The 23,594-nt window shown below is 42.0% G+C and overlaps 1 protein-coding gene across 1 annotated transcript in view; it reads left to right on the top strand.

Annotated features, from left to right (window-relative positions):
- Window positions 1-260: 260 nt before the first annotated feature.
- Window positions 261-23,594, top strand: part of LOC149252550 (uncharacterized) — a 152,484-nt gene continuing 129,150 nt past the window's right edge. Inside the window, exons 1-2 of the mRNA XM_089454182.1 lie at window positions 261-590; window positions 4,794-5,452. Of these exons, the coding sequence (XP_089310308.1) occupies window positions 4,817-5,452 (636 nt within the window). The 5' untranslated portion in view covers window positions 261-590; window positions 4,794-4,816. The remainder of the gene's footprint in view (window positions 591-4,793; window positions 5,453-23,594) is intronic.

Below are 23,594 nucleotides of genomic sequence, written 5' to 3'. Positions count from 1 at the left end.
AATTTAAACTATAAAAAATTATATATTATATTTTACATTCTGAAAAAAATAAATAATTATATATGAAAAAATTTGAACTTTTTAACCCATATTAAATTCATACTTAACATAAATAACATAAATATATGCTAATTTGAAATACAATGTATTAAACTTTTTATTTTTTAAAATATGATTTAGAACCACTTCCATCCCTTGTAAAATGCCTTTCCCAATCAAATACAAAATAACCTTTTGACATCAAGATATGTTAAAAGGTGATAGCAGAGAACATTGTCCTATTCTTTTAGGTGTTCACGTAAAAGAAAAATCCGTTATTTCAAACTCATCTTCAAGGGAAAAATCACCGATTAACAGATAGGTTTTCATGTGATAGGAGAATTTGAACACCATCCCGACTAAAAGAATGTGATTAAGAATTCGAATCGCTTGTTTCGAGTTTTGTGGCATCTGACCCAATCTCTGCCCACGAGATTGGCGGCAATTTTCATAAACATTTGTTGTTGAATTTAAAAAACCGTTGAAACAAAGGCACCGGAGCAGCTCAACTTCGGCATCACACCTCTTATAGCATTGACATCGCATCACAGGTTAGTGGGCACTCTCGTAATTCTTTCACTCACCCTATTTTCATCCATTTACTTTTATTTTTGCATGTGGGTTGTTCCCTTTCTACCCTTTTTTCTTGGTATTTTTGATTCAAGTCAATGGCCAGCAGACTCAACCGGGATCATTGGTACACACATTTGATCATTCTGCCAATTTTCTTTTTCTGGGATCATATTCGATCTGCTCATAAGAAACACAGGTCCTTTAGGTGCAATCCAAGTGGTGAAGACTCATTGCTTTTCCCGAGTTAGCAAAACTTCAAATCCTGTTAGGACCCTGCCCAAACTAAGTATTGCTTTTATAATAGTGAGTTTCGATAACCGGAGTTCTCGAGGGCAAGAGCTATGAAGATTCAAATTCAGTCAAAAAATGATCAAGAAAGAGAATCGAAGGGCATTCGAGATGGTCATCTATAGTATAAACCCACTTCTAATATTATATGGACTCAATGGATTAACACCATAATATGGGAATATAGGGCTTGATATCAATCTCTCTCCCTCAAATGTTTCCTTTAAGGATTACAATAAACCCAAACATGTTAGGTACTGCAAGCCGTCCATTTTCACGAGCTAGACAGCCCTCAAAGCCCTAACCATTAATCACAAACACTTTCATTTGACTAAGATGCTGCGACAGAGGGTTACTCTTCGTAATCGTCCAAGTTTTTCACCTAGTCCCAAACGTGGTGGCTGGCCTGATATACCACGGCCTTTGCTGCTGGATCTCAACCCCATTGGCATTGACTAACGATTACAAGTTGCACTGGTGGAAAGTTGTATAAGTGGATGATCGAAGCAGTCCAAATGGGAGCAGGGGAAGAAGATTTCAAATGTTTTAGGCTTTCACAGTGTGTTGTATTAGTATCATGGGTTTCCAGTTTCACTGTGCTTGAGAAATTGAGGTCGACATTTGGACCTGTAATGTGCAGTTCCATTTTCGTCAGCAGCTGGTGTGGATCTCCCAAGCTGTAGCGAGAATGTAGGTGAATAAGCACAGAGTTCGATTTGAGTCATAAGCTTTGCTTTCTGAAAATGAAAACAAATCAGAGTATCTTACTAGTGCATGCCTATAGGTGTCTGTTAATAAATACGGAATTTGTTTCACTGGCTTCCACCATGCAACAACCAAGAACAAGACATGAATCCACCATGCAACAACCAAGTAAAAGTAGTGACTAAAACATCACGAGCAAGGGAAAATAACAAAGTGATCTCCCCAACAGTGGTTGGACAGGAGGAGTGTTTCCATCAAGATAAAAGACACATGATACACAATTGAAACAACCTCCACCAATTGTATAAACTTAACCAATCCATCAAATCTGCTCTTGATAGTAAAAGGGCATGACAAACTGATCGTGCCAAGTCATCCTCCATGAATGCCACCTTCCCCTATGGTGGCTAGGGTTAGATCAGTCATAAGGGTAGCAACAAGGATAACATGTGCACCATGTTAATGCCCATGATCTGCAAACTGATCCATACGAAATCCATGGTTGTCATCTTGTCAAGTGTCATGAAAATGGTCCTCTTCCATACAAAATATGGTGTAGCAATACCCATTATCATTATCGGTGGGTTACTTTGCATCTAGCAAGCAATGATTTCCATCATTGATTATGATTGACCACAGCTCAATATTGCTTTGCGGAGATCCATGCATCATGATCACTGTGTCCTATATCTAGTTGAAGACCAATGGACATGCACATCTACTTTCTAACATTTTTTTTGAGCCTTCAGATTAAGCTTGCCTTCAAGGACCGATTAGCATCTTCCATCCCTCCCACATTGTGGGCCTCCTTTTTTGCAGTTCTACCTCTCCACGGGGCAAGATTGTTCCATCACATATTTGTGATGGAAACAGCATTCATTTTGAGAGGATTGTAGCCCGGCTTCATATGTACACATCTTAGAGAGCCATGGTCGTATATTGTTCTTGACTCGACTATTACATGAGCATTGTTATGCCCACCTTGTTTAAAGAGATCGTATGCATATAGTACTTTACATTTTTTGCTTGCAAGTGGCCTCATTTTTTTCTTTAGTGCTCCCCTCGATGCAACTCTCTCTTAATATGGCGATCAAAACACATTATGTATTTCGATTATACAATGCTCTCCTAATACCATGCAGTTGGAGGGATCTATTATTGTGCTATTTTCATATGGTTTCAACATAAGTGATTTATGGTGAATACAATGCAAACCAACTTTAAACATCATTCAGAAGCTCAAAACTATGGGGAAAAGGCTGATTAATTGTAACCTTTAAATTGACCATAATAGAGAACTGCATTGCCCTCCTTTGAAGGGGGGCATGCAGCTATCAATATCGGCACAATGCGTGTTACACAACAACACATTAAATTCTGTGGCCTATTGAATGTTATGGTCACTTTAGGAGCTTCGTTGGTCAATTGACATCCATACCAGTCGGATTTATTCACTCAAATGTGAGTACTTGGCCACCCTTTTATTATACTTGGAATAAATGCAGGCACATTGGCCTATATTTGACATGAAGCTCCATTTGCCTCCTTTAAAGTCTATAAACCTGAGCGTCCATCCTCCATTTTCATAAGTTCAATTGATGCAAAGTTATGCTGCAAATTGATTTTCAAAATTGATAAGCCCATTGCTCCAATCTTTCATTTGGGACTCCATAGCAGTTGTGCTGCCCAAATTTCCTCCCGATTGATTATTTTACAAGTGGGAGGAGCTGCCCAAATTTGCAGGTACATTGGCCAAGATTTGAAAAGAAGCTCCATTTGCCTCCATTGCCACATTTGAGAAAGTCTATAAATGTGAGCATTCATTCTCCATTTCCATAAGTTCAATTGATGCAAAGTTATGCTGAAAATTGATTGCCAAGATCGTGAAGCCCATTGCTCCAATCTTTCATTAGAGATCTGTAGTGGTTGTGCAGCCCAAATTTCCTCCCATTTGTATATTTTACAAGTGGGGAGAAGCTGCCCAAATTTCCTCCCATTTTGTCATTTTACAAAGGGGGAGGAACTGTCCAAATCTCCTCCCATTTGGTCATTTTACAAGGGGGGAGGAGCTGCCCAAATTGACTCGCATTTGGTCATTCTACAAGGGTAGATTCTGCCCAATTCTCTCCAGCCAATCAGATTGATAGTCCTAAATTGGAGAAAAGGAACCTCTCATTGAGCATCTTTCTCAATTAGGGTGCACTTCTCTAGCCCAAGAATAGATTGCAGGCATGAACACATGGCCACCATGTGGATCACTCCCCTTTAGCCAAGAATATCCTGCAGTGGTTTGTCCATGACATGCATGAAAAATCTCTCCATGCGAAGCACTTTACTTCCCAATAACCCATTGTTTGCAAAGATAAACATCAAATAGTAAAGTCAGGCTCAAAGAGGATGGTCCTTCTATGCTGGAAAGAACTTAAGAATAGCGGTAAATTTCTACCCAAGATCAAGCATAATCTGCTGTCTCAAATCTCCCACTGCAACACATGGACAGGTGTGACAATCACGCATGCAATGCTTCCAAATTGCCCTCAAAAGAATGCAGCATATAAACAGAGGAGTTGAACTTAGTTATCATCTTCTTCATCAAAATATGGCCATATGAGGTGAAAAATAGAGCCAAAATCAACCAAGTATTGTGCTTGTGTTATGCCTGTTTGCGTGGAGGATCATCTGCATAGAATGTGATAGCTCAGCAAGTAGCATGTATGTGACTAGACTGGAAGGATATTGCAAGGTGCAATGTTGGGTGCTAACACAGCCACTTAAGAGATTTGGAATAAACTCATAACAAAATCAGCAAGAGAATTACTGTTTGAAACCTTCTCCACCTGCATGAGTTTTTTTTGTTTGTAAACCACCTTTTTGGTTATAGACATTATCTCTTTTAGACATACTGATACAATACAATTTCTTTGATCACATGTATAGAGATATGAAGTTAAATGTAATCAATTCTATTCTATTTTGTCTTAAAATTGTGTTCTCTTAAAAGGGTTCAACTTATGCTGGTTGATTAATTGTCCTTTTAGAACTTGCATTTATCCATTTTTCTGGGCACTCTATAATATTGAGAGACTGTTCATTGCTTACATGGTCAATAATAGGTTGCAAGTTATAGTTCTGTATTCTTGGTAAGGTAATAAAATTCCATACTGACTGGTCAAAATTTCATGGAACAGGTGTAACTTTCTCTGTGATTAACATGAATAGAGTTGGAAAGTGGTTCCATATTGTTCACAAAATAAACAGGAAAATCAAGATCAATTCATTCAGCACAGCAGGAAGAAGAACAGAGGGAGTCACAGGAGCTCATTTTCTGCGGAATGATCAGCAGATTATTAGTCTGGGAGCATGCAAGGAAGGAATTCTTCTGGGTTGTGTGTCGGGTAACCAACTGAACAGTGACACAGGGATTAGAAAGGTCCAGGGGATTAGAACCTTGTCGAGCTGCATATTCAAGGGCATCAATTCAGGTCATTCTCTTGTGAGTCCCAAGCCGTGTGAATCATGGTATTCGTCAACTATCCATCCATGCACACTGGCAGTAAGGCAGGTGCACTCTCTAAGTAGAGAATGGCTAGTGGAGCTTTGGCTTGAGGAAAAGAAGAGGAATAAGTTGAAACATAAAAGACAGAAGAAGGGCGTTTGGAGTGTCAGTACAGCAGACACAGTGGGCCAAACTATCTTCACTTCTTTCAGGTCGCCATTTGATGTGCCTTCAACTCCAATTGATCCTGGTCATGAAGCTCAGGCTGTTGGTTCAGAAGGTTTACCTCTTCATCAACCACCTCCTAGCCAATCTCTTAGTGGAATATTAAGGCCAACATGCTCAGAGGAAGTAAGAACCCCATAATTCATCAGTGCATTTTTCCCAAGAGTAGTTTCTGCCATGAATCGTACTCCTTCCTATCTGTTGTTTTGTACCATGACTTCTGTTTTGGGAAGGGGTAAAATATTCACATTATTATGTTGTCTTTAATGGTTCTCATGTTCAAATTTTTTACTTATTTGGTCATGTTGTGCTCTTTTTCTTTTGGGATAATATAGTGACTTTGACTCATTTACTATCTATTAAGATATAATGATCATTTCATCTAATAACATGGGAGTTTAAGTTAGGCAATTTACATTAGATTATAAAGTTATGACTTCTTAAAGATTAATTAAATCACAAGCTAAAATTTATGTGTTGGGAGTGACAGGTGCCTGTGCTACAAGTTAAGCTATAATGACTTAATTGAAATTGAGTCACATGTTGATAATTAGGTCTTGGGAGTTATAAAGTTATAATGACTTCAGTTAATTTAGTCACTTGTTAATAATGAGGTATTGGGAGTTATAAAGCTATGTTATGATGACTTAAAGTTAATTATGTCACATGTTAATAATTAGGTCTTTGGAGCTATGTAATTTGCATGTAACATGTCTCCCTTTTTAAGAGAAGCTTATGTAATGATTCTCATTAACGGTATCAAATCATAATCTGTCTTTTCTGCATGTGTGTATTTGTAATTGTGTAGTGTATAACTCTGCTACAGAGTTAGAGTCCAGCAGAAATGAGGGACGGAGTGAACTCAGGGGGTGATGGATATCCGTAGCACTGAATGAGGCCAGAGTTCGAGGCACACATTGAGGTAGACCATAGTTAGAGGAACATGGAGTTGCAGAGCGAAGGCAGGACAGGTGAGATAAGTTAAATTTAATATATTAAATTGGATATAATAGATGGCATTTGCCTTAAGTTATAAACTCAGGGTCAAGATAAAAATTAATTTAAATTTGAGAGAAGAAACTCCAGTAATAAGGAAGATATTTGGTGGGAATTCTGAGGTAGTGTGTGTAAGAAATCCTTTGATGGTGGTGCAATAATTTGTGTAGAGGAATTTGCAGCAGATCAACCTCCTTAACTGAGCCCTAACAGGTTCTCAGTGGCTGACATTGCTTAGTGTGTGCAAGTGGAGACTGCATAAACCACTGCACTTAGTAGGATGGGATGCGATTGTGAAGTTGACTGGCAACTAGATGAACTAGCCAGTTTGATGATGCACAAGTGCATTGCAAGAGGATGGGTAGTTGAAAATATGCATCGGCCTGATTTTAAGATGCACAGAGGCATAGTGCATATTGTCATCGATGTGCACATGGGGGGTGCACAAAGAACCTTTGATGCACACAAAAACATAGATCCCTTAGCATCCTGGTTGAGTGTGTGTAGAAAATTGCAGAGAGTGCATGATAGCTAAGATAAGAAAAAATAATTATATTAATGTTCGATGAATGAGCACAAAAGTAGGTCAATGGGATTGAAGAGTACAACCAGTATGAATACACTGTGGGAGTGCAAGCACAACTCCTAGAGATGTTGAATACAATATAAAGAAAGAAACATACATAAGTATAACATCAAAACATAAACTATGACAAAGGTATGGTGTTACAAAATTTGGACAACTCAAGAACTTGTCAAGAGAGAGAGAGTGAGAGAGATCGAATGATGAGGCCAATGATGTCAAGGTCCCTTGAATTTGATGGTCAAGGGTGAGGGGGGCGAACAAGGCACTGCTTTGCTGTCAAAGTGCTCTGGAACTATCAGGGGTTCTAGCTGTTTGATCTAGGGGTAATGTATGAGCGAGAGATACTCCTAGCATTCAAGGTCAAAAGAAGGAAAGTTCAAATGGATCTCTAGTTGCTCCTCTAGATTTGGGAGGTAGTTTGACGGGCAACTTGTGCTCTACTCTGAATTTGTTTGGAGCTAATCTCTCTAATGCTCTGAGAACATGTGGCTTGATGTATGATCCTGTATTGTCAAGTCAATCTCAATAATATTAGTTGGTCTCCCAAAGGGGGAGGTTGAGGAGAGACCTAGAGTTTTACGATTTTGTTGTTTGGTACACTCTGAAACTCTGCCTGCCCTTTGTTGCTCTGATTTGATAGATCAACAAGGAAGTATGAGGTGATTGGTCTGGTCATCCTAGGGTGGGGCATGGTGTGCAGTAGTTGGGTTCTGTGGTAGGAGATCTCCTTGATGGAGAGCGCTACGCATCTTTTGTCATGGTACTAGAAGAAAGTAGAGAGGGAAGCCCTCAAGTCCCTATAGAGGTAATCTCATAATATAAGGGACATCGAAAAATAAGGTGTATCTACCTGTTTGGCTCATGAAGGTGGCATGCCTATCAGATTATGGTATATGGTGATATGTCTCTATCTGGGGTCAATGGGTGTCGACCTGGGGTTGTCCCAAAGGATATTGAGTGAGTGCATCAAAGGCCCGTGCTTATAAGGGGGGCAGATGATAATGCCATCCCACACCATAATAGATGCACAACAAAGTGTTGATTTGATGATAGAAGAACTAGTGTAAAACACCAACTCGACCCCTGGATTGTAAATAACATTTACATATGTAACTTAGGCTAGTGGGCTGGTACATATTAATGAGGATGGTGAGTTGAGGATTACTTTTGGGGCTGGTGTGCCTATGTGCATGTGTGTTTATATGTTTTGGGATCGATGTGCCCATGTGCATATGTTTTTATATGTTTTGAGGCTAGAGAGCTTGGTTTTGTAAATATAAAGTTTCATGCATGCTAATAAAATATATTGCTACTGCAGATCAAGTTAGATGAGAAGAGTATGGGGGGATAAGACTCCATGTGTGTTAAAAAGGGGGCTTTGTATGACTTAAGAATTATTAAACTGCAGATGCTCTTAACAAAAGTCCAAAAAGTGATTTTAAGGGGTGCCATGTGTCAAGAAAGAGACATGCACCTAAAAGTAAAGATGTTGGTATTGTGGAGGGGACATTCTACAGGATCTTACTGGAGAGAAGGGGACTGAACACCTTGATGGGAAATGGGGGATGACCTTGTGACTGGTGGGATAGGTTCCCAGGTGTGAGGGCTTGGAGTGTACTTGGAGATCCCTGAGGGCAGTAGAAAATCCTGGAGCCACAAGACTTTGAGGCATTCCTAGCTGGCTGCGTTAGACACCCTAGGTAGTGCCCCGCTCTAGTTTATAGGAACTTTACACTACCTTAACCTTGAGACATCATTTGGCTTATATATTATTTTTTGAGGACATCAATAAGATGATCCAGACTTAAGTAGTTTGAGGAGACACTATTCATGATATTATGATATTTTATTTTCATTTTAATTATGATAATTTTGGTTATGGTCTTTATAGGTGACATTTATGATGCTTACTGGATGAAAGTTATGTCGTATTTATCAACTTTTACTGACTATTTGATCTAGGTGGATGTTGGTGGCCACCCACCTATCCCACTTGGACCCCCACAACTGTCTCTTTTAGTTTTTCAGTTTCCTTAATTGGAGCACAATTTACTATTTTTAGCAGTTTTTCGGGTCCTGAACTTCCGGAGCCGTTTTGAGGCCCTAAACGACGTTTTTTGGGAAAATTGGGAGCAAGATGGGTCTTTGGACCAATGTTGCTCTTCCCAGAGTTGTAGTCATCGGATAGATCTTTCTAATGAGGTATTGTGCGCGTCAAACGGAGATCGTATGCCAAAGTTACAACCTCGGGAAGTTGATGTACCAATTTACCTAAAATGGGGCCCATAGTTTGGCGCTTTATCTCTGAGGGTTAGGTTTTTGGATGTTTAGGGTTTTCCATTGTTTCTGAACAATAAATAGGCCTTTGAGCCTCATTGTAACATAGTTCAGAGGCATGTAGCATCTCTTCTCAGAGATAAGCTACCATCGCCCTAGTTGGTTTATTTCCATTTCTGTTTATAAGCATATTTCAGTATTTTACATTAATGAAATGAAATATTATTTCTGCTGCATCTCTGTATTTATGGTTATTTTTGTAATTTGTTGCGTTCCTGTTTAAATCCGGATCAGTGGTATCAGAGTGGTCTTCTTTTTCTCTGTTTTTCTTTGCATGTCCCCAACGAGGTCAGGATATAAGGAGTTAGGGCTTGAATTGGTCGAACCTTTGCAAGACCAGCCTCGCAAATCCCGATGACCTCCCATGGCAGATGAAAAGAAAGACGAGGGGGCAGGAGATCTTATCAAAATCTTGCTCGGAGAACCCCTCGAGCGACAAAGGAACGCGATGATGAAAAAATTTGTCCAGATCCTTTAGCGGCTACCCATGGGCAACACATTTGCTTCCAGCAGCTACTCTGGAAACGCCACACCCTTTAAGGTACAAGTTAACTTTGGAATCCCCATATTCAAGGGTCAGATAGATGCAGATGTCGTAGATAAATGGTTAAATCTGCTAGAAGGGTATTTTTCTGTTCATGATTTTTCCAGCCGGGAAAAGATCACTTTTGCACTTCTTAAAGCAGCCCCCCACGTCAAGGACTGGTGGGAAACCTACTACGAGTAGAAGGATGAAAGTACGGGCTCACTGTTTTCAGTCGCACCCACTTGGAATTCGTTCCGGGATGCCATTAAGGAGCAATACTACCCTGTCAAAAGCTATGAGGACAAATACATAAAGTGGACCACACTGCGGCAGGGAAGGGACCAAGACGTGCCAGAGTTCACCAATATTTTTCATACCCTTCGCACAAAGTTAGGTATCAAGGATTCTGAGTTGCATTTGGTACTCAAATATTGTGGCTGCCTACACAGGTACATCCAGGACGAGATGGAGTTCCTGGACATCTCCTCGCTCGGCAAGGCGTACCGATACGCTGTCAAGATCGAGCAAAAGTTTAAACAGAAGAAGCGAGACTTTGGATCTGCGAATTCGAAGACCAAAGGACAAAGCCAAGGCGGGGTGACCCAAGACAACCTATCGAAGCCGCAAGAAAAGAACAACACCACGAAGTCGAAGAAGGACACAGGAAAGTGGTGTGAGTTCCATAAGAGCCCCACTCATAACACAAGTGAGTGTCAGACCAAGCAGTCACTGGTGGCCGAGTTGAAGGCTTCAGAATCAGATGCATGTTCCGACCCTGAGTCAGAACCCGACAAGGGGAATGACAAAGGGACGCAAATCATTGATGCGGAGCCCAGCGCCATTGTTGCCACCACCAAGGTCCAGAAGAATGAGCTTGAAGATCCAGAGGAGTGGGTGTCTTTTCCACTCACAGATGTGGTTGAAGGGTTCGCCGCTGCAATTCATTGTTGACAGCGGGAGCCAAAAGAACCTCATTTCAGTAGAGGTTGTGAAGCGGTTGGGCCTACCGATCACACTACACCCGTAGCCGTACAACATCGAGTGGCTTCACCAGGGACGAGATCTCCGAGTCCGCCAACAGTGCCGCCTTCCCTACAACATCAAGCCCTTCACAGATGAGGTATTGTGTGATGTTGCACCTCTTGATGTTTGTGATGTATTATTAGGCCAACCATACTTGTGGAGGCGACATGTTGAGTCAAGGCCTTGCGTTGTTATTATTTCTTTGGGTAATTCATTATACTAGATACCGGAGGTAGCCCCACCTACCGCCACTTCTTTGATCTCTGCTATGAATGCAACAAGATCATCTCCCAGACTAGGAAATTCATTTTCTGTCTGGTTTGCTCCCAAAGTAAGGGGAAGATCGTTGTCACATCCATGACCCCTGCGAAGGGTTCCTCCACGTAGCAGCAACAGCAGATGGATACGGTCATGAAAGAACACGGGAACATCTTCTCCTCACCCACAGGGGTACCGTTGCACTGTCAGGTCAAACATTCATTCGATTTGACTCCTAGAGAACCTCTACCCAACGGGGCGATATATCGCCGCTCCATTCTGGAAAATGCCAAGTACAAGCAGCGACATGATCAACATCAAGTACCACACAAGTTTCAAGTGGGCGATAAAGTCTGGTTGCATTTGCAAAAAGAATGCCTTACAAAAGCCCATCAGAAGCCCAGACCACTCCAATATGGTCCTTACACCATTTCAAAGGCTATGGGAAACAATGCTTTGGAGCACAATATTCCCCCATTCCTTCGCTTGCACCGAGTGTTTAATGTGGACCACTCTTGACCATGCTTCCCACCATTACTGGACACATCAGAGATTGTAGAACAGCCCACCAAGGACCAAGTTCAACAGATGGAGGAACTCAACGAAATGGGGAACATTGCTTCCTAAGGGGGGAGGAATGATCCAGGTGGATGTTGGTGGCCACGCACCTATCCCACTTGGACCCCCACAACTGTCTCTTTTAGTTTTTCAGTTTCTTTAATTGTAGCACAATTTACTATTTCTAGTAGTTTTTCGGGTTCTGAACTTCCGGAGCCGTTTTGAGGCCCTAAATGAAATTTTTTGGGAAAACTGGGAGCGACATGGGTCGATGGACCAACGTTGCTCTTTCAAAAGTTGTAGTCATCGAATAGATCTTTCTAACGAGGTATTGTGTGCGTCAAACAAAGATCATATGCCAAAGTTACGACCCTGGGAAGTTGATGTACCAATTTACCCAAAACGGGGCCCATAGTTTGGCGCTTCATCTCCCAGGGTTAGGTTTTTGGATGTTTAGGGTTTTCCATTGTTTCTCAACAATAAATAGGCCTTCGAGGCTCATTGTAACATAGTTCAGAGGCATGTAGCCGCCACATCTCTTCTCAGAGATAAGCTACCATCGCCCTAGCTGGTTTATTTCCATTTCTGTTTGTAAGCATATTTCAGTATTTTACATTAATGAAATGAAACATTATTTCTGTTACATCTCTGTATTTATGGTTATTTCTGCTGCATCTTTATATTTATGGTTATTTTTGTAATTTGTTGCGTTCTTGTTTAAATCTGGATCACTATTTTTTGAGTGTGGCAGCAAAAGAGGACTGTGGACACCACCCATACCATGATGGTTTGAGCCACATTATGATTTATATTCATGTTTCAATATTGATGAAGATAGTGGTTATGCTTATATGGATTAAGCTGATGGATGTTCTCACAATTTCAATTTGTAGGCACTAATGAGTGTTGATCGGATGACCCACATATGGGTAGTGGGGTTGTAGGTGAAGGAGACCAAACATATTTGGAGGGTTATGAGCAACGTCCCTAATCATACCTGCTAGCACTCCAACTGTGGCTTAGGAGGAAGTACAAGAGGTACTTATCCTTGGAGTTACACAATGCCATGAGGGCTGTGTTGCACACAGTTTGTCAAAGTTCCAATGAAGCAAATGTACCATATTTTTCTTCAAAGATCGAAATCATCAGTCGACAACTATTGTGTCATTGTAAACCCATTCTATAAAATTTCAATGTAAATGATGCTAGTAAGACCGTGTATGTATCTAACAACATAGGTAAACCTATTATTTTGGCGACAAATTTCATTCTAGGAGGTTTTTCGTTGCACTGATTGATTTGTGTTTCTAAACACGGATGGTTGACATAGTTTTTTCCTTCAGCCTCTAGGGTGGAATTTATCTTTGAAGTCTTAGGTGAGTCCTAGCGTTTTAGTTGAGTCTTCTGTAAAAGTGATTTGGGAATAATTTAAGCTATTTGGCTAAATTATTTTATTACAAATCATTTGGTCTACTAGATCGTATTGTGTCGTAGAATTGAGTAATTATTTGAGGGTCTATAACGAATGGATATTCCTCCTTTTAGGGTTGAATAATGTAAGATCTTATGTAAAAAATATTTTAATGCATGGTCCCTCATACTTAGATACCATGGTTAAAATATGTGAGGGTGGAAAAAATAATTAATCCCCTCAAATGTCAATTAATTAATTTTTCCTGGGAAAAATAAAATTAATCCTAAGCCAAAAAATTAATTAATTAGATTAAAAAATTTAATTGCTAGAGAAATTAAATTTTCAAAGTGGAAAAATTCGTGGGTCTTAAAGAAATTAATTTTTGGAGGTCCTCCACCAAGGGAATATTGGAAATTTCAAGAAAAATTGGACCCTTGGGCCTTGGTGGTCAAGTCAAAGTCAATTTTTTGAGGAAATTAGCTCAAAATAATTATTTTTGAGCTAATAAAAAAGGGGTTTAATGAGAAATTCGAAAATTCCTCAAAAATAATTATTTCAACGACAGAGATTAAAAGATCATCAAAGATTTATCAACGACCGAGATTATTTTGATGAGGATCAAGCCAACTAGCCGTTATTTTCCACTTGGAGGATTTATCTATAAATTAGGAGTCATTTGTGTCTCAAGCCATCTGATGTTTGGCTAATGTAATTCTGCAAAAAAGCTGATGTAAAGCTATTGTCCCGCTGGGAACGTTTTTGAATAATCATAATAAAGACTTTGGGGTGCAGTTCATGGTGTCATGTTCTACTGATTTGTGGTATGTGCTGAGTACGGACATTTCTATATTGTGTTTAAATATTTTAAATTAAATCATTATTTCATTGTAGATGATAGGAACATTCTATTAATAAGTTTTGGGCTTATTTTAGATGATCCGATTTATTGTTGTTCTAATGGTTTATGCTTGAAGAATTATATAGTGTTTGTGTGAAAATTCGGAAACTCGAATCCTATTGCAACAACTGAATTAACAATTTATTTACTGTTTCCTACAACAAACACTGAATAACTCACACTGCAACCTACACAAATAAAACTGCGGAAGAATAAACTCTGGAAGAAATGCTAGCATACACATAAATTTACACAATTATTTTTGGACAAATGTCCCCGGAAAAACCCAACTTGGGAAAACCGGTGTAGCAGTGAGGGTTTTATTTTATTATGCAGCAGTGAAATTTGAGTACATCTATGGATGCCCAACTAGCAATCCAAACAACACAGAAATCTGGTAGAGATATTCCCTAAGCAAACCTGGCTCTTGTGCTTCCTACACGTGCTGCATCCACTCACGCATTCTTGCACTCGCGTTCATGTTCCTGCACTCGTGATCTTGCACTCGCGCGTTCCTGCACTGGGAATAACTTAGCCTCTTACTGTTGCCTCTCCGGATCATTGTCCTTGCCCCTCATTGACATTGCGTCCTTCTCTGGCTCGAACTCTACTGCTGCTAGCTTGATCTGCATAAGGAACTGCTGCTCAAGTGTGCTCTCCAAGTGCCCATCGACTTCTTCTTATAATCCTCTGTTGGGACTGCAACAACCAAGATTAAATCTTGATCGATGCCTAGGATTAACTTGAAGTCGATCCATGTGAGTTTCTAGAACATTCACACCTTGACTTTATTAATTATGATTAATTAACCATATTCCCTAAGTTTAGACTTAAGAAATATTAAAAAACTGGTTAATAATCTAATTAAGTCATTTTGGGCAGAATTTCCATAAACGATTTATGGGTTTTGGAGATCTCATGTATTCCAGCCTCTCTACAAAGTTCCAAGGCTAGAACAAATCCGATGCTACAAAAACTAACATTCCCTTTTAGCGAGGAATGTGTTCTAGTGCTCTACTGCACATCCTATGACAACACCCTATTTATGCATCATCTCTTGTGACGATGTTGATGTCTGACACTGTTGCCCACCAACCACTGCAAAACTCTGATATACTTTGCATCTGTGCTGCTGTTGACTCTGCTGAACTGCTGCTAACACTGCATATGCACTGCAACTCCCTCTCATTTGTTGCTGTTGCAACTGTAACATTTACAAATGAAAAACATCCTAAATATTGAATCACCTGTGATCAGTATGATGCATCTGTCTCCCGAGTCTCTGACTGCTACTAGTATCTATGCTATCACTAAGGAATCTGTGCTGTTGTTGAATCTGCTCTGTGCCACTTGCATTGCTGCCAACTCTGCACTACGCTCCTCAGCATCTGACTGCTACTAGACTCTTCATCTATCACTCTGGCATTTGACTGCATCTACTGCCACTGATCCATCTTGCTACTAAACACTGTGGGCCCCCGTAGCAAGGTATTGATCCTAGAGGTGGACTCCTGAAGGATCCTGCCCTACTGTAGCGCTCTGGGGCTACAAAACCAAGTCACTCCACCTCACTCCTGGAGGTATGTTAGCAAACATGGCAAAATCTGATCTACTCATACTACTGCTTTATTGCTCTGCTAATGCTTTCGCATTGCTGCTACAAATACTGCAATAATGAGTCTGATCTTCCTAGATCTTGAAGTACTAGCTTCCATAGGGATGCTCCCTCTAAAATTAGATTCCCCCTGAGTCTTGATCTCCCTATCGGAAATCTCTCTGCTCCCTCCTAGCAACTTGCATTGTCCTTCTGCACTGGATACTGGACTGCATAGCTCTGCACTAGGAATCTCCTGGCTGGAACTGCACCTGCATACTGCAACTGGGCAATTCACATTCCCTGTGTCACTACATCTAGCTCTGCAACTGTCTCTAGGTATCGACTGCAACTAGATTTGCAGCTTATCTAATGACAAATTGTGTCTGCTGACACTGAACCTGCTACTATGATACTGTGGGCCCCTGTAGCAAAGGTGATGGTCCCGTTGCAACAATCTGGAACTGATATGACTGATCTCCTTGTTGCAACTGTGCTGGACCCTACCCATCTGGCACACTAGAGTCTCATACTCCACCTGGATCTGGTGCCCCACTATCTCCTATCACGCCTAGTCCTTGGCTGGGACCCTTCCTTTCTTTGCAACTTGTACTAGACAACTCACACTTCCTTCAGAATCTGCCTTCGGCAACTGGAAGTTGATTTGCTGCCAAAATCTGCATTTTGGCTAACTTGTACGACCACCTTTGGCAATCTCGTACGACCATCCCTATAGAGCTACAAAATTTGGAAACTCAAAACTGGAGAAATAAATCTCGAAAATATCCCTCTTTCCCGTTGCTCAATTGCTGGATCTGCTACTTGCACTCCCTCTCTGGAGTGAGAAACTCTGCTCACAATGACTGTTGATTTTCAAGGGAAATCAAACTTCTTGAGACTAAAAATTTCTTGAGGAAAATTTTCCCTTAGTGTGTGCTCTTCTTCCACTCGACGCTAGCTCTGCTCTAGCAAACTACTGCGTCCAGCTAGAGATCTGCTCTGCGAAGATACTGGGTTGCTCCCTATGCCTTTGGAATCCCTCAATCTGGAGAAATCAATTTTTTCTGTCCCTCAGAAAAATTGAATCTTCTCAAGCAATTTGGCCTCTTGGCAAAGTGACTGCGTTGCCCTCTAGGGTTTCGATCTGCTACCCACATGTTGATTTGGGGTAGCATCGGATGTGCTCTAGCCAGGAAATTTGGTGGAGAGGTTGGGGCACATGAGATCTCCAATACCCAGAAAGGGTTTGGGTAGATTCTAAACAGTTTAGGAAATATTAAAATAATTAATATTTTTAATGGAGTCCCTAAGTCTAAACTTAGGGAAAATAAAATATTAATGTGGATTAATATGAAACTATGTTAGAATGGTCCAAAAGACATGGATCAAGCCAGATCTAATCTTAGCCGTTGATTAGGGACTTAATCTCGGCCGTTGATATGTCAGCAGGAAAAGTATAAGAGGAGGCTTGAGAGTCACTTGGAGAATACACCAGAGTGATCAATGATTCTATTCTCTAGAGCGGGGTTTGCTAAGAGAGATAGAATTAGTGATCAAGAGTTGCAACTGAGGGGCATTGAGTACAGAGAAACAAAGAGGCAGAGATAATGTCGGAAGAGCAGCACTGTAGCTAGAGAGAGACACAGAGTCAGCCAGGGCTCACGCAAGGCCACACAGAGGCAGCCAGGAGTTGCGCAGAGCCTCAGAGAGGCGAGCGTTGCTGATGCAGACAGCCAGAAGGTTGACGCAGACCCATTCGGGGTGATGCAGGGCCAGTGCTGGGCAGAGAGGGGCTGATGCAGTCTAGAAAGGGCAAATGCTGGGGTTTCTGGGGCAGATTGGAGTTGAGGAGCTACCAGAAGGATTATCGGGGTTTCAGCCGAGAAATTTGTCTCATACTGAGAGGTATTACTGCCAAGGAAATTCTCTGTTGGGTAGGCTGCATTTGACACCCAGATTGTACTTTGATATTGCTCAATAAGAAAACCCTCAAATAACTGCACCAATTTTCCCACATTGGGTTTTTCCGGGGACATTGGCCCAAAAATAATGGTGTCATTTGGTGTGATTGTTTCTGTTTCCTTCAGTTGATTGATCTGTAATATGTTGAGCATGCACTAGTATTTATTTTCAGTATTTACATTGTAAATAACTTGTTAAGTAACAGAACAAGTAGGTAGGAATAAATAAGATAAAGTGCATGGAGGGTTTCTAACTAAGTAGACTTAGAAACTTCAACATGGTATCAGAGCGTGATTGCAGATCATAGGAGGACTGAGGACATCAGCCGAGCGGAGCAATAACAACAGAAAACAACTGTCCCGAGGTGACAAAAGCTGTTTCTAGTAGAGCAACAACAAGGGAAGGGTGACGTAGTGCCTACGTCATCAAGGGTGAGTCGGGAAGAGGCAGCACAGAGGCTAAGGAAGGCAAAGGGAGCCTCATGCAGAGCCACGCAGAAGCTGGGAGGGCTAACGCAGTTGGCTGAGGAGGTCGGGTTGCTGGTGCCGGGATTGCGCAGAGCCTAGGAGCTCTCACCTTCAGGTTGTTGGGGTTTAGAAGGTTGTGGGAATATTGCAGAGTGGAGTTGGTGAGGTACTGTAGTCAGAATAGTACCTGACAGAGCAAGGCCAAGAGGAGGGAGTTGCTACTGAGGGTTTCTAGCCGAGGAACCTGGATCAGTGGTGCAGTTGCACAAGACGATCAGAGTAGGGGGCATCTCGACAGCGGCAGAAGGATTTCCAAGAGGGAAATCGGGACTCAAAGGGAGTCTAGAAGAGAACTTCCAGACGGGAAGTAGAGACTCAAAGGAGTTGAACAAAGAACTTCCAGGAGGGAAGTAGAAGAGCATCATGGCATTACACGGAGTAAGAGACCAAGATAGATTGGATGGAGCGTCAAACTTTGCAGTCTGGAAGGCCAAAATCTTATCCGTACTTGACAGAAATCGTGTCAAGAACTTCGCCTTGAAGGTTATAGCTGTCCCAGTCGACCCCAATGATAACGACAAGTATGAGGAAGCAATGGTGAGGGCCAAGAGCATCATCCTTGATGGGGTCAAGGACCATGTAGTACCACACATTGCCGAGAAGGAAACAACGTATGAGATGTGGGAGGCCCTCAAGAAATTGTACCAGCATACTTTTGTGCAGGGAAGAATGTTATTAGAGAATCAGTTGAGGTCGTATCAGATGAAGAAGGGAGAACCGATTGACACCTTCCTCGGAGGACTAAATGAGATTCGAGATTAGTTGATTGCTATAGAAGCCATGCCAGATCAGGAATTGATGGTGAGGACGACCCTGAATGCAGTCTCAGAAGACTGGGAGGTATTTGTCCAGAGTATACTGGGCAGAGGGACACTTCCACCTTGGGATGAGATGTGGGTTGCTCTTCGCCAAGAAGAGATCAGGGGACAGTCGAAGACGGGTAGCAGCAGCAAGGGGGTCAAAGTCAAGCAGGGGGAGGAAGATGTTGCCCTAGCATCTGAGGGAAAGCAGGAAAAGCGGAAGAAAAAGGATCTCTCCAAGGTCAAGTGCTTCCACTGTGGGGAGCTGGGTCATTATGCGACCCAGTGTCCCAAGGAAGAAGAGTAAGGGAGAGTCTTCCGAGACTAAGGCAGCGCTAGCAAGGGCAGAGAAGGAAGTGTTGATAGACGATGACTATGCCATGAGTGCACATGCACCACTTGAGCGGAAGTGGGGAGACATCGAGCTGTAATCAGGCGGACTATGGGCGATGAGGGGTAGGATCCTCGAGGTACCCAACCTCTTGGATCAGACCTTGCTATGGGAGCCTCGAAGAGGAGTAGCAGGAATGGCTGAGTCGAGTAGAGATGGATGCGAATGAAGCGACAGAGAGAGCTACAGTGCAGGAGTCCCGAGACAGCGCGAGGCTAGCAAGCTGTAGCAGTGTGAGAGGCACAGGAGTGTTGCACCAGTGCAAGATCGCACAGAGAGGTGTGCAATGGTGCGAGATGCAGGGAGTTATTGCAGCAGCGCAGAGGTCAGAGAGGGAGCACTTGTCAGCAATAGAGGGAGCTCTAGCATCAAGAGGGTCTCTAGCCCAACAGGGAGGTTAGAGTTGGGAGATTAGTTACTTACTTCTCAGTAACTGAGTTGCAACGCAGCAGTGGGCAACACGATGCAACATGATGAGAGGAGGTGCAGTGCAGATGCAATGCTGGGAGAAAGGACCAGCAGCATCACAGATGCAGAGGGAGCTGTCGTACAGATGCAGCAGTGGCAGTGGCAGAACCATGGGCAACAGTACAGGATACAACAGTGCAGAGGATGGTGGGCAACAGACCTAGCATCAACACAAGGACCGATGCTGGATGATTAGAGTAATACTAAGTGAAGAGTATTACTAGAGCATAGTCCTCGCTAAGAGGGAGTGTTGATTTGGAGTAGCATCAGATGTGCTCTAGCCACGAAATTTGGTGGAGAGGTTGGGGCACATGAGATCTCCAATACCCAGAAAGGGTTTGGGCAGATTCTAAACCGTTCAGGAAATATTAAAATAATTAATATTTTTAATGGAGTCCTTAAGTCTAAACTTAGGGAAAATAAAATATTAAAGTGGATTAATATGAATCTGTGTTAGAATGGTCCAAAAGACATGGTTCAAGCCAGATCTAATCTTAGCTGTTGATTAGGGACTTAATCTCGGCCTTTGATATGTTAACAGGAAAAGTATAAGAGGAGGTTTGAGGGTCACTTGGAGAATACACCAGAGTGATCAGTCATTCTATTCTCTAGAGCAGGGTTTGCTAAGAGAGATAGAATTAGTGATCAGGAGTTGCAGCTGAGGGGCATTGGGTACAGAGAAACAGAGAGGCAGAGATAGTGCTGGAAGAGCAGCGCAGTAGCCAGAGAGAGGAACACAGAGCCAACCAGGGCTCACGCAGGGCCATGCAGAGGCAGTTGGGAGCTACGCAGAGCCTTAGAGAGGCTAGTGTTGCTGACGTAGAGGGCTAGAAGGCTGACGCAGGGCCTCCTAAGGCTGATGCAGACCCATTTAGGGTGACGCAGGGCCAGTGCTGGGCAGAGAGGGGCTGATGCAGTCCAGAAAGGGCAGACGCTGGGGTTTCTGGGGCAGATTGGAGCTGAGGAGCTGCCGGAAGGATTATCCGAGGTTTCAGCCGGGAAATTTGTCTCAAACTGAGAGGTATTACTACCAAGGAAATTCTCTGTTGGGTAGGCCGGATTTGGCACCCAGATTGTACTCTGATATTGCTTAATAAGAAAACCCTCAGATAGCTGCATTGGTTTTCCCACATTGGGTTTTTCCGGGGACATTGGTCCAAAAATAATGGTGTCATATGGTGTGATTGTTTCTGTTTCCTTCAGTTGATTGATCTGTAATATGTTGAGCATGCACTAGTGTTTATTTTCAGAATTTACATTGTAAATAACTTGTTAAGTAACGGAACAAGTAGGTAGAAATAAATCAGATAAAGTGCATGGAGGGTTTCTAACTAAGTAGACTTAGAAACTTCAACACCACACTGAACAACAAAACTCCTTTCTACTGAACAACGAAACTCCTTTCTTCGCTACTGAGCTCTCCCGCTGATCATTTGCACTCTGATACCATGTGAAAATTCGAAAACCTGAATCCTATTGTAGCAATTGGAAATTATTCTCCTAATTTTTATTTTAATTAACAATTTATTTACTATTTCCTACAGCAAATATTGAACAACTCACACTGCAACCTACACAAATAAAACTGCGGAAGAATATATGCTGGAAGAAATTGCAAACACACACACAAATTTACAGAGTTATTTTTGAACAAATGTCCCTGGAAAAACCCAACTTGGGAAAACCGATGCAATAGTGAAATCTGAGTACATCTATGGATGCCCAACTAGCAATCCAAACAACAAGAAAATCTGGCAGAGATATTCCCTAAACAACCCTGGCTCTCGCGCTTTCTGCATTCGTGCTGCCTGCACTCTTGTTCCTGCATTCACGTGTTCCTGCACTTGCGTTCACGTTGCTGACTCGCGCGTTCTTGCACTCACACGTTCCTGCACTCGTGTTCTTGCACTCGTGTGTTCCTGCACTCGCATTCCTGCACTGCACGTTCCTGCACTGGGAATAACTCATCCTCTTGTTGCTGCCTCTCCGGATTTGGAAATCTTTCTCCGGATCACTGTCCCTACTCGTCACTGATAGTGCGTCCCTCTTTGGCTCGAACTCTACTACAACTAGCTCCATCTACACAAGGAACTATTGCTCAAGTGTGCTCTCTAGGCCATCGAGTTCTTCTTATAATCCTCTGTTGGGACTCCAACGACTAAGATTAAATCTTAATTGATGGCTAGGATTAACTTGAAGTCGATCTGTGTGAGATTTTATAACATTCACACCTTGACTTTATTAATTTTGATTAATTGACCATATTCCCTAAGGATAGACTTAGGAAATATTAAAAAACTGGTTAATCTAATTAAGACATTTCTAGGTTGAATTTCCAGAAACGATTTTTGGGTTTTGGAGATCTCATGTAGCCTCTCCACAAAATTTCAAGGCTTAGAACACATTCGATGCTACAAAAACTAATAGTGTGTAGATTCCCAACCCTTGGGTTTCAAGTTCACAAACTGTGGTCACAAGATGACCTAGTTTGGACTGCAAATATTTTTCTGGTTTTTCTAACTTCGCTAATGCTATAGCTTGCATTTATTTTTCAAAGTACAACTAGCCATTATCAAGAAATATTCAAAAAATTGTAATCTCTCAAAATTTTCTCAAACGTTGTACACATGTATATTTTGTAAATATCTTTGTAAGATAGATTTTGTAAATACTTTATTTTCTAACCCTTGTTTTGCAGCTGGGGTTTGGGGTTTTGAACTATTTTGAAATTTTTGTATATACTGGGGTTTTGGGTATTTCTAAATTCGTTTGTGCAGGTGAGATCAAAGACAAATAGCTGGAATAAAGCTCGTTGTAGGCCCTTGAGGGTAAGATCTAGTCTCCAAATATTTTGCAAGGCCATTTACTGAAGAAATTTTGCAGAAATTGAAGACCTAAAGCAAATTTAATTTTGGAGCAAGGGTTTCTGGTTTTGAGGGCAACTAGGCCTGGATTTGTCCTCCAAACCCTCAACGTCAGCCTCTTGGGCCCCTGTGTCAGCCTTTCTAGCCTCTTGGAGGCTAGATGTAAGCCCCAAGGGCCTTGGCCTTCCCTCCTGGCCTTTGTCGTGGCCTTGAAAGGCCTTGTCCCCCCTCCTCTCTCTTCATCTCCCCTTTCTCGACCTCCTTATCCCTCCATTGGCCCTCCGTCCTCCTCTGCTCACCCTTCTCTCCCTCGCTCTTCCCTATTTGGCCCTCTCTCTCCTCCCTTTCCCCTTCTCTCCTAGCTGCAGCCCTCCAAGGGCTTGCGACAACCCTTTTGGGCCTTAGAACCTTAGGACGTAGGCCTTAGGCCCTTTCCCAAGCCCTCGACCTCTTTCTTCTCCTAGGCCGTGGCCCTTGTAGGGCCCACGACAACCCTTTAGGGCTCTTACCCTAAGCCACTAGGCCCTTCAAAGCCCCCTCCCCTTAATGCAGGCCTATCTAGGCCTTTTTTCCTCCAACACTAGCCCTATTAAGCCTAGCGTTGGCCTCTCTTGACCCTGCTTTGCCCTCCTTCCATCTCTGAAATTTCTGGACTGAATATTGGTGGGTTTTGCAGGGAGAAGTTAGTTCAAGATTGGTGTTTTCAGGTGCCAAATCCATTGGACAAGTTTTGGCAAATCGGGCAAGTAATCTTCAAGGCTTTGAGCCTAGGGTTTGATTTTAAACCCTTGTCTTCTCACTGTTTTGCTACAGCTGTAATAAATATTTTATAACAGTGATAAAATTCATCCTTAAGTGCCTTAGAATTCGCCACAACTTGCCTAAACACACTAAAAAGTTTCATGGTAAATTTTTACTTGTTATTTGGCAAGTTGGACATTGATTTTTGAGCATATATCTACTTATTTAGTGACTGAAATATCTCTGCATAACCAGTAGATCAGATCTGATAGAAATCTGAAGATCACATCTTAAGGGGCTTAAAAATGAAAATTTTCAATTTGGC

Source organism: Pinus tabuliformis, chromosome 7 (genome assembly GCF_031772625.1).
Source record: "Pinus tabuliformis cultivar Carrire ecotype Pingquan chromosome 7, CPIR1, whole genome shotgun sequence".
NCBI classification, from domain to species: domain Eukaryota; kingdom Viridiplantae; phylum Streptophyta; class Pinopsida; order Pinales; family Pinaceae; genus Pinus; species Pinus tabuliformis.
The sequence above is the reverse complement of the archived record's forward strand: the minus strand, read 5'-3'. Positions and strand labels throughout refer to the sequence as shown.